Source organism: Xenopus laevis, chromosome 6L (assembly GCF_017654675.1).
Source record: "Xenopus laevis strain J_2021 chromosome 6L, Xenopus_laevis_v10.1, whole genome shotgun sequence".
NCBI lineage: Eukaryota > Metazoa > Chordata > Amphibia > Anura > Pipidae > Xenopus > Xenopus laevis.
In genome coordinates, this window is record NC_054381.1 from 138466233 (window position 1) to 138478424 (window position 12192).

Below are 12192 nucleotides of genomic sequence, written 5' to 3' on the forward strand. Positions count from 1 at the left end.
CGCCACGTCAGATGCGACGGAAATAAGGTAAGTAATTCAATTGTCGCATCATGTCGCTGCATTGATGTGACGCGACTGTCGGATGTAGACGCTGCGTCTGCATCCGACAGTCGTGTCGCATCAACAATGCGACACGATCCGACACTGCCATTACTTACCTTGTTTCCGTCGCATCCGACGTGGCGCCTTCGATTTTGCGGATCGATAAGGAAACGGTCGTGTAGTCCTGCCCTATATATAGTGGCAGAAACTAACTGGCAGCTGGAACAGGCCAGTAGCCTATTTTCCCATATACTGTAGTTAGTTATAATGTAATGTATAAAGGCTGGAGTGACTGGATGTGTAACATAATAGCCAGAACACTACTTCCTGCTTTTCAGCTCTCTTGGTTTCCACTGATTGGTTACCAGGCAGCAACCAACCAGTGACTTGAGGGGGGGGGGCACATGGGTCATAACTGTTGCTTTTGAATTTGAGCTGAATGCTGAGGATCAATTGCAAACTCACTGAACAGTTATGTCCCATGTGGCCCCCTTTAAAGTCGCTGAATAACTCAAGAGTTAGAGAGCAGAAAGTAGTGTTCTGTTCTGTTAGATATCTGTTCTCTCCAGCCTTTATACATTACATTTTTTGGCTAATTAACTATATTAGGCACAAGCTAATAATACTTAGGCACTGTCTCCTGGTGGGATCCTGCAGTCTAATGGACAATACAGTAACTGTCACATGTCATGTATAATGCCTGCTGGAGACCTGCTATTCCTACTCTAACCTCAAGCATTCTGGGAAATTGGAGTGGGATAGCTGGCAAGTTACTGCTTAGTGTTCTTCTGTCAATGTGCCCCATGTGTTTAATGGGCCTAGATGTTCCAATTTTATTTGCATATCATTTTTACTACATTGTTATTTTAGTGATTCTTGATCTAACCCAATTCAGCAACTAATGAACTGGAACTCTCTAATAATCATAAATTACATTTACATTATAGTCCGCTTTTTATGTTTGCTTATATATTTACCCATTAACATCGTATCCCCTTTTGATGCTGAAATAGAACATATAAACTAAATTAAAATGAACCTCAACTGGGCCCAACTGGCCAACATCTCTGTTCTAGGGCACCACTCGTTTTTAACTGGGAGGCTGTTCTTGAAATAAGCAGTCCATTACTGCAATTAACCACAAAGAGTAATTACGCCAATATATAGCATTTCTTTCATAGAAACGTGCAAATGTTTCTCATTTCTGTCCCACAGTGAGTACTTTGCTGCGGGTCCCTTGTACATGAAGTGTAGTCATTAATAACCAGTTGGAGGCTGCGTGTAGCAATAATCTAATAGTTCTTAATGGGAAAACCAGGGCTTGTGTTTGTTTAGAACTGAGTATGTGGAGCCCGGCCAGATGTGCTGCCCCCGAGTTTAATAAAAACCTATTAGCCGGGCTCAGGAACACCATTTACTGACGGAACTGCTTGTCCTGAGCTGGTGCCCATTTAGAAACACTAAAACATATTTTATTAATTGATTAAAAACACTAAAGGAAAAGTATGGAGCTAAACAGAAATGCGCTGTTTCTACAGGAGAATTGCCCAGACATTAACAGCTACCATTCATAATAATAGGGTCCCTACAACTTATTTAGCCCTCTTACACGCACCACTCCCTTTGAGGCTGTTATTTACACCTTTGTTTCTCTTGGGGACCCATCTGCCATAAAGTCCCTGACTGGAGTCAGTACCCCCTGAACTCCTTTGATGGCTGCCATCATTTTGACCTCTTGTGATGTTGTGCTGCTTAAAAAATTAAGTTAGTGAGCAGAGACGAGTCACCTGATGTTTCTCTGGTCAGTTTTAAAGGTTCACCATTAAAATGGACCTGTCACCCAGACACAAAAATCTGTATAATAAAAGTCCTTTTCAAATTAAACATGAAATCCAATTTCTATTTTTTATTAAATAATTCATAGCGCTTATTTAAACACTCAGCTGTCAATCAAATATTGCCTGACCCTCCTCTATGCCTTAGGCATAGAGGCGGGGCAAGCAATTATTTTCACTTACCATTCAGCACTTCCTAGTTGTCGCTGCTCTCCACACATTCCCCTATTCTCTTCATCATTTAATTGTGTAACCAGTGCATGGGGATGGGCATCAGGTTCCCCATTCTGGTGCATAAACAAGATTCTGAGATGATACAAGGCTTTTCTTAATAACAGTGTCCACAAAATGGCTCCTGCCTGTTAGTTATAATTATGAATTCCCAGACTGAAGGAAACAAGATTCAAAAAATTTAAATAGTGTAATTAAAGTTCATTTTGCTTGACTAATGTGATAAAATAGGATTTTAAATATTTTTTTTGGGTGATGGGTCCCATTTAAGTTAACTTTAGTATGTTATAGAATGGATAATTCTAAGCAACTTTTCATCTGGCCTTCCATTTTTTCTTCTTTACACCTTTTTAATTATTTGCCGCCTACTTCTGACTTTTTCCATCTTTCAAATGGAGGGCACTGACCCCATCTAAAAAAAAAAAAAACGAATTCTGTGTAATGCTACAAATGTATTGTTATTGCTACTCCTCTTTCTATTCGGGCCTCTCCTAATAATACTAAAGTCTCTTATTCAAAGGCATGCAAGGTTGCTAGGGTAATTTTGGACCCTAGCAACCAAATTGCTGAAATTGCAAACTGGAGAGCTGATGAATAAAAGCTAAATAACTCAATTTGCACTTTTTTATTGTTTGTGGTTTACATAATACTAGAAGTTAATCTAAAGGTGAACAACCCCTTTAAACAAGGCAACATTTTCTTTTTCCGACATTCGTCCAACAGTAACAAATGAGCTGAAATGAACAGAGGTGGCAGTCTGTTAAAATACATTATATTAGAGTAAAAACTGCAAATATCTTCAGAACCAGAAAACATAATGTAACCTGTAGAAGTGTCTTGAAGAGCGCTCTGAGCAATTTCAACATTCATTTGTTTTGAGGGTTTATATTTCCTTTAAATAAATTAACTTATTCATGGGGGTTGATTGTCAACATTTTATCATATTACACAAAAGTTAGAGCGCTCACCTTTTACTCCATAGACCTTTTCAGGTGTCTGGTGCTAAACAGCATATAAGGCCCTCCGCGAAGAGCCAGCACATTTACAACAAAGTCCAAAATAGCTGTAGCACACAAATCCGTTTTAGTAAAGCAAAAAGTGACTTTTATTGGCTCATTGCAGACTTCAAAACATGGCAACGTTTTGGGCCACACAGGGCCCTTTCTCAAGCCTCTGTGTGTGCCCTGTGTGGCCCGAAACGTTAACATGTTTTGAAGTCTGCAATGAGCCAATAAAAGTCACTTTTTGCATTACTAAAACAGATTTGTGTGCTACAGCTATTTTGGACCATGTTATCATATTACACAGTAGCTGTCCTGTTATATGTCTACACAACCAATACACTCATGCTGAGATTTCCCCTGCTCTAACTGGCGGATTCCAGCTTTAGTCACCAATATGTATTGCATTACTGGCACACAGTATGGCTGTAGGTTTTTTAGCCTTTGGGAAGTTAGATCGGGAAAGCACAATAATAAGCCATTTCTATCTCAGCAACTATAGGAGAAATTAATAAAACCTATTTGCAATAATGAATTTCTAGGCATCTGCTACAGACTGGGTGTATGTTTATATCAATGGCAGTTCCCCTTTAGGACTTGCACTTGCATATGCCTTAGGACTACTTAGTGGTCAGACTGGTTGGAAACTGACCAGCAGGTGGTGCTGGTGTAACAAAATTCATTCATATTACCAGCACATGAATCCCTTAATATCTTGGAATAGAAATAAATAAACAATGAATGTAAACGATAAAAAGTGATTACTTAGAACAGCACCCTCATAAATTTTCCATTCACTTATTTTAAAGGTTCACTTCGGCCAATCACTGACGTCTTTGACGTCAGGGGGCGGGGCTATGTCGCAGTGATCTGTGATTGGTTGATCGCCATGTCAATCAAGGGAGTCCCGTCCGGTTTTCCTTATTTGGAAAACTGGGCAGGAAGTATTGACCCGGGCAGCCCCTCAAAATACTGGGCTGTCCGGATCAAAACCGAACAGGTGGACTCCTTTAGGCACAGACGCTACCTCACATAGGCAGATATGCACAAACAAGCGCAGGACTCTGAAGACCGGACTAGGCAGCAGTAAAAGGTACGTGCCTGGCGACCCCCAAGTTTTGCACCCTGGGCACATGCCTACTCTGCCAACCCCTAGTTCAGCGCTAGTGTTGCCACCCAGCCGGTATTTTACCGGCCTAGCCGGTAAAACACCTGCGAAGGCCGGGGCCGGTATTACAAATTTACCAGCAATGTAGCTGCCGGTAAATTTGTAATACCCTTAAAAAGACCCCTCGGCCTGCCCCCAATCCCTTGTAAAAACTTAGCTTTTGTGGCCGTCTTGAAGTGTCAGCGCCGTGGCCACGCCCCTTTTACGGCACTGCACCGCCCCCTTTGACGTCACATCCGCCCCTTTTTGTTCCCGCCCCCTACCAGGCCGGTAAAACAATTCGGAAAAGGTGGCAACACTACACGATAATTTCAAATTGAGATAGGTGCCTCTCCCTTTGATTTAAACGGGTCTGAGATGGCGGATTTTCGGACTTGGCTTTTTGCTACATCGGGGTATAATAAATCTCGAAAAATGGGTCATAGCACTAAACTGGATCTCTCCCACGCTATCATTAGCTCAGTATATTTGCAGTTAATTACATCCGACAGATGCATTACCTAACGACAATAATCCAGAATGTAAGAGACCCACATCACAATTTCAAAAGATTTTTTTTAAAAAATCACCTTCCTACCCATTGCAAATTGCCCTAAAATAATAAACAATCTCCAAACCCAAGCGAATCCCGTCCATTAGAAATACGTACAGAGAACCTCCGGGCTTTTTATGCTCTTTAACAATATGACAAATATGTTTTATCAATTAATGGAAAAATACTCTGATTACTGGAGATCATTTGTAGGTTCAACTTGTTCAGAGAGTTGTTATTGTGGTTTTCTTTCACTTCTTTTCTCAAGGCTTTACTTTTATTGTTTATTCTTTGTTTTGTTTTTGTTTGTTTTGTTTGTTGTTTTCTGTTAGATGTTTTGTGTAATCAAAAAAAATACTCATCCAACTACAACAACGTATTACAGAAAATGGGATTTATAATAAATAGAGATTTAAATAAAAAAAAAAAAGGTCAAGATTGTGCAAATATAAAAGGACTGAATTAAAGGGGAAGTTGAAAGGTCAGCTGATAAAAGAAACACTATTTCTGGTTTTATCTCAAGAAGATATTAATACTGGAGTTATGTGACTGATTACATCACATTACAAGCGGTATCTTACACGCTTCCGGTCACGTGCACGCAGCTGTCCAATGTCTCAACCCTCCTTTTTTTCCTCCTTCAGCTGTCACTTTACCTTCGTCCCAAGTCCTCAGTCGTTCAAGTGCATCCTTTCCCTACGCATGCGCACTGTCATATACTTTATCGCTCCGCCTCCCAACAACCCGGCGCAAGAATATCTTCCGGTGACGTGCTTCCTCTCTGGTCTCATTGGCAAAGGGCATTGCAACTTGGTGGGAGGTGAGTGGCGCTTGCCGGGGTGCTGGTGGGTCACGGCTGCTTATGGTCCAGCAGGGATGTCAGCTTTAGTCTGGGGGCACAGCTCGTGCGTCTGCGGGTCTCGTGTGCTAAATTGTCCTCAGGGTGAGGCGGCGGAAGACAGGGCGGCGGCATGTGTACGTGCATCTCGTAGCGCTAGGGAATGGAACCGGAAGGAGCGGGGCAGATAGCCGAGTCTAAGATCCCAGACAGTCCTAAGCGTCTATAATCAATAAGATATGTGTAATTGCTCTGTATTTCCCAGCATCCTCCGCTGTACTCTGTTTCTCAATGTCACCTTTACATGACTTCTTATGTAGTCCAGATGCGGGTGGGTGAGATGATGACTGAGCCGGGGCTATAGTCTGATACACTGACACCTCTTACTACTGATTCTAATCTCTCGTCTCTCCTGGGGTCATTGATCTGCCTACAATCTCCTGACACCCGCAGTGGTACATTCCATTCCATTCACCTGTGTGCCGGACTGTACCATGCTGTACAGGGTTGTCACGTCTAATCTTCAAAACCAGACCAAAGTCAACTACAAAACCAGCCCTAAACTAGCCAAGAGGCACTTCAAAAGTAGCCCCAAAATAGCACAATGTGTGCAGTGAAAAAAAAAGTCTAAAAAAACTAACAAAGGAATATTGTTTTCTTTATCTGTGTGGGATAAACTTACACTACACTTTACTGAAGTGAAATCGCATTAGTTTCAATGGCAGACGTGTGCGTTGCCAAGTTCTGAACATATGTTTGCATACAAAATCTGATGCGACGGCACTAAAAATGTATATTTTGATCCGCCTTTTCTATTTGGGCATGGTGTCCTTGATCATCCATATTGTCCTTTATGTGATCCTATAAATTGTAAGGGCCATTTCCATTGAAATAAGGCAGTGGCAGTGGCTCGCACATTGGCAATTCACAGAGACATGTAGAATACCTTGTTCTTGTACTAAAAGGAGAAGGAAAGCTACCAGGGCAGTTTATTGCCAATAGATTAGCCACAACAGTGCAAGCTAAAATGCCATTTTTATTCATTAGAATTCGTTTCCATACCGGAGTAAACAGCTCTAGACACTGTCTGTTTGTTTAGGATAGCAGCTGCCATATTAACTTGCTGTGACATCACTTCCTGCCTCTCCTTGCTCACTCATAGCTCTGGGTTCAGATTACAGGAGGGAGAGAGAGAGGAGCAAACTGAGCATGCCCAAGCCCTGGAGGTTTAAGATGAAAACAGAAGTCTGATACAGAAGCCCATGAGTACACAATAGAAGGAAATAAATGTGGTCTTTCTTTTGACAGAGGACTCAGAGCAGCATTACTTTGAGGGTTTACTGGTGTATTTATTTAGACCTTTCGGATAAACATTACTTAATTTTAGCCTTTCCTTCTCCTTTAAACAGGGGCCTCGCTACAGATCCATAGAATAAACACCTTTCTCCTATAAAACATCTTGCTGGTTGGATGGATACAAATTTTAAATGTAAAAACTGTCAGTTTATGAAATTAGTGGCCCTTTAAATTTTGTCAAGTATCAAATCACATTTTACTCCCTGAAGATTTTAATGCGCAGAATTGGTGTTCAAACAGCCTATTAGTAAGTGCCTCTTTGGCTTTTATGTGAATATAGATATAGATATAGATATAGAGATATATAGATAGATATAGATATATAGATAGATATAGATATATAGATAGATATAGATAGATATAGATAGATATAGATAGATATAGATAGATATATATAGATATATACATATATACATATATTTATTTTGTTTACTTTTGCTACTGCATTTTTTACCACCAGGTCTTGTACACACATTTGCACATTTGGGATTTTTGGTGTTCAAGCCTCGTCGGTCAAAAGGAAACTTCTGGCATCACCAATGCCGGTCTATTAGATATGCAAGTCCTCCATAGAAACCCTCTGCTACAACTGTAGGTAGTGAGAGATGCACGTTTCCCAGTGAGGATGTCTCTCTTAGTCCGTTTGCTCCAGCGGGGAGCATAGGGCCTCAACGACACTCCTCCAACGAACTTGGTTCACAGAGGTCTTCTTCAGCTGAGCCCATGCCTTCATTTCAGCCTCCATGCACCTCCTTCATGTCTGTCTTGGCCGGCCAACTTTTCTTTTCCCTTGTGGGTTCCACTCAAGGGCTTGCCTTGTGATGTTGTCAGAATTATTTCTGAGGGTGTGGCCTATCCAGCCCCACTTTCTTCTTCTGATTTCTCGGTCGATGGAGATCTGTTTTGATCTTTTCCATAGGCTGATGTTGGAAGTTTTCTCTGGCCATCTGATGTGCAGGATGTGTCGTAGGCAGCGGTTGATGAAGGTTTGGAGCTTACGTGTGGTTGTCATGGTCAGTCTCCAGGTTTCCGAACCATAAAGCAAGACTTTCACATTGGTGTTAAAAATATGAATTTTGGTTTGTTGTGAAAGGGCAGTGGAGTTCCAGATGGGACTGGTCACTGCTCCTGTATAAACTATAACAAACAAAGGAAAGTTGTGCTCACCACTATTTTTTAAAACCATTAGGCGGGGGTGCAATGAGGGTGTGACCACAAAATACATATAGTCAAATACAAGAGTCCTCTGCACTCAACCCATTATCAATATATTTAAGACAGCGACATTTTGTGCATACTGCTACTAAAAAATGCCTTACCCTTTAAACAAAACAGGGATTGTTTGTCCATATATTGCAATAGATTTAAGCAGCAAGTAAGTTGCAGGTAAAACCTAGTCCCTTTGTAAAATGTATAATGGAGCAATTGAATTCTTAATGAATCAGATGAAAATTGAGCGTAGGACTGGCCAGATATGGGATGACTTTGACGTAGTTGGCCAGCTTAAATATATTGCAATATATGGACAAACAATCCCTGTGTTGTTTAAAGGGTAAGGCATTTTTCAGTAGCAGTATGCACAAAATGTCTCTGTCTTAAATATATTGATAATGGGTTGAGTGCAGAGGACTCTTGTATTTGTCTATATGTATTTTGTGGTCACACCCTCATTGCACCCCCGCCTATTGGTTTTAAAAAATAGTGGTGAGCACAACTTTCCCTTGTTTGTTCCAGATGGGACTGTTGAATGCATGCTTGGCTTTGTTGATACGGCTCCTGTCTAGTGATCAGTTAAGAGTGTCTGACCCAGAGTTGGCATAATAGTGGCTGCTTGTGAGCAAGTTGCAATTGGTGCACTGGGGTGTTACGATGTCCTTATTACTGACCCTTCTAAACATTGTCTGTTTGTTTATGTGCTTGTAGGTGCAGAGAGAATCATCATGGTGGCTGGACTACTTGCTAAACCTCAGATGAGAGGCCTTCTTGGTAAACGTCTCCGCTTCCATATTATTGGGGCTTTCGTTGTCTCTCTGGGGGTTACTGCTATGTATAAGGTAATTATTAACGCTTACAATACACTTGTGTTATGTTCAGTAGTTTGTACTCTGCCCCTTTACTTGCCAGTTATACATTTTGTCTTTATTGTAGCCACGAAATGTTCATTCTTCCTATTGTAACAGCCCAACTCCATCCTGTAGGACACAATGATTTAGCCTTATTTGTAGGAAAGCCGTCATGGGTAACAACCATTGATAGCACATTTTATTGGCTTACTCAAGTGCCATATTTCTATTGGCTTACTCAAGTGCCATATGGGCAGCAGGGAGGGGCACACAAATTGGTTAAAGGGATGGTTCACCTTCAAATTAACTTTTAGAATGACGTAGGGAGTGATATTCTGACACAATTTGCAATTGGTTTTCATTTTGTATCATTTGTGGTTGTCGAATTATTTACCTTTTTTTATTCAGCAGCTCTCTGGGTTACAATTTCAGCAATCTGGCTGCTAGGGTTCAAATTTCCCTACTAGAAGTAGAGAACCTTTCGCACACCCTGGCCTTCGATCCTGAGCGCCTGGTGCACAGTGAAGGAGGGATCGGCACCCTCCAAATTCAACATAGAAACAAAAATTTCACTTGCACTCGAAGACTGATCAACGTAGGGATTTACCCTTACGCTTTATTGGCAGAAAGGTACAAAGTTTCAGGCATGCTTGACAAAGGTGACATCCCCCAAACGTTGTACCTTTCTGCCAATAAAGTGTAAGGGTAAATCCCTACGTTGATCAGTCTTCGAGTGCAAGTGAAATTTTTGTTTCTATGTTCAAATTTCCCTAGCAACCATGCACTGATTAGAATAAGACTGGAATTTGAATAGGAGAGGCCTGAATAGAAAGAGGAGTATTAAAAAAAATAATAATACACTTGAAACCTTACAGAGCATTTAGATAAAAGCTGAAGTCAGACGAAGGCAAATAATTCAGACATGATAAAGAAAAGCTGCTTAGACTTAGTCATTCTATAACATACTAAAAGTAACTTAAAGGTGAACCACCCCTTTAAGCGCCAAATCCAGAATTCAGCTGAATCCAAGTGCCTGGCCAAACTGAATCCTAAAAATCACGACTTTTCATAAACCAGGAAGTCAATTTTTTTTTTTTTTTGTAACCCTGCCTTGCCCTCATTTGCATATACAATAAGTTTATTATATTATGTACAAGTTCATGTGAAGTGCAGACTGGCATAAAGGCTATGGATTGCTTTCAACCTCATTTCACAAGGCTGCCTGTATTTGCTAGGTGGGCTTTATTCTTTCAGCAATATTCCAGTGCATTTAGAATTCAAGTTCTGTATAATTTGCCTCCTTGTATTCAATTACAAATTGCACTTTTCAGTTTGGCGTGGCAGAGCCAAGGAAGAGGGCGTACGCTGACTACTATAAGAACTTTGATGCAATGAAGGAGTACGAAGCCATGAGGGAAGCGGGCGTATTCCAAAGTGTGCAACCAAAAGGCCAATAGAGCGCTCCCTATTAACAGGTAATTGAGCTCAGGGCCCCACAATAAGGATTCAATGAGAATCAACCGGTTTATTTTCACTTGTGATGCACATAATGTATTGCAGCATGGGACTAAAGAACTGGAGCAGTGACTTGTGTAAGTGTCTCGCTACATAATACACAGCACTTTGTGCATCAATGCCAACCAAAGAACCAGATTTTTAACAGCTGTTGGTTTCCCAGAAGCAATTTGGGTTCATCTACAAAACAGCCTGTTACACCCACGAGTGTTGGACCTACCATGTCACTAGGATATAATGGCTCGGTAATGTGTACCATGTGGTTTATCACCCCCAGGCCATGTACTCACAGTGGGGCTCATTTATCAACACTGGGCAAATTAGCCAATGGGCAGTAACACATGGCAACCAATCAAATGGTTGCATTCATTGTTTTACTTGCAGTTAGCTAAATGAGCCCCAGTGTGCTCATGGATTTACAGTTCTGTGCTGGAGCACACGTAAATGCAGAGGTGGTCAGTGCACTTTCTGTTGTAAAACTGTTTAACAATAACTTGAATCTTTAAAATGAATCTGAAAGGAATCCTGGGCCCGTGTGAGAGTCCTTTAAAATACAAACCAATTCAATGAACATATGTAGGTGTCCCCTTGTTCACAGTAGATCAAATAACCCAGTTTTATTATGTATGTATGAATGCTCTGTGTCCCTAAACATCATCCGCTCTCTGTGCTCACACTTTATCTTTCTTCCCTTTCACTTACAGGAGGATGATGCAGAATTTGCTTCAGAATATTCCAAAATGGACTCTTTGCTGGACATACTGAATGCCTCTTATATTTTACTATTCTATGTAAATCTGTTTAAATATACAAATGAAAAATGACGGCGTGTTTTGTTTTACCCTTTCTCCCAGTATTGAATGGCAAAAGCTAGATGTAAGTATTCACTCACTGGAGAATAGACTGCTGAGAACAGAAGGAGTTGGCCTGGAAGTTGTGGGAGTCTTGTGATCCTGAACCAGTTGCTTAATAACTTGCTGTCCCAGTATACTTAGTGCACCGATCATGGTTGTGTCGAATGATGTAACAACCCTAGAAAGTGCTTTGCACTGGAAAAAAAGTGCTAAATAAAAAAGATTCAATGGTCTGAGCGTGAGTTTCTGCAGTAGGGTCTACAGTGCAACATTTAGGGATCAAAAAATGTGAGATTAGACCTATCCCACTTCATGATCCTTTTTATGGAAGTTTGAGAAGTGTATTTATCGAGGGGTAAAATTTAAAAATTCACTGTTTGAAAAAAAAATCTCAATCCCATAGGAAGTGGGCGAGTTCTAATCTCACTTGATCTTCCTCTGTAACCTCTCCCAGATCAAGTACATACATTTCAGTATAGGATCATGTTGTTCAGTAATACATGAAACAAAAGCCAACTCTCTGCTGTTCTTGTCAATCTATTCTCCAATGAGCGTTTCACAGTCCAGCAAATACTTTTCATGTGCACAACACTGCATTTGTGTGAGAAATAGGCACCTGAGCTCACACTCTGTGGCTTGTTCTGCCCCATGGTCAGAGTTCTATGGAGTGAGGGTTAACCAGATTATTTTTCCACCTAGGACTCCCCAATTTCTGGCTCTTTAATGTCTTAGATTAGGGATGTACCAAATCCACTAT

At 40.9% G+C, this 12192-nt stretch overlaps 1 protein-coding gene across 1 annotated transcript; it reads left to right on the forward strand.

Moving 5' to 3' along the window:
* Window positions 1–5406: 5406 nt before the first annotated feature.
* LOC108719345 lies at window positions 5407–11405 on the forward strand. The gene is made up of 4 exons (XM_018268142.2): window positions 5407–5629; window positions 8927–9057; window positions 10398–10541; window positions 11286–11405. The coding sequence occupies exons 1-3, from the start codon at window positions 5422–5424 to the stop codon at window positions 10521–10523; spliced, it is 465 nt and encodes a 154-aa protein (XP_018123631.1). The 5' UTR covers window positions 5407–5421; the 3' UTR covers window positions 10524–10541; window positions 11286–11405.
* Window positions 11406–12192: the final 787 nt, after the last annotated feature.

Bases quoted from the DNA above. Each gene is read 5' to 3' on its own strand.
- LOC108719345 (XM_018268142.2), top strand. From the start codon at position 5,422: ATGTCTCAACCCTCCTTTTTTTCCTCCTTCAGCTGTCACTTTACCTTC. The intron at 5,630-8,926 runs GTGAGTGGCGCT...ATGTGCTTGTAG, and splicing joins GCATTGCAACTTGGTGGGAG to GTGCAGAGAGAATCATCATG. The intron at 9,058-10,397 runs GTAATTATTAAC...TGCACTTTTCAG, and splicing joins GGGTTACTGCTATGTATAAG to TTTGGCGTGGCAGAGCCAAG.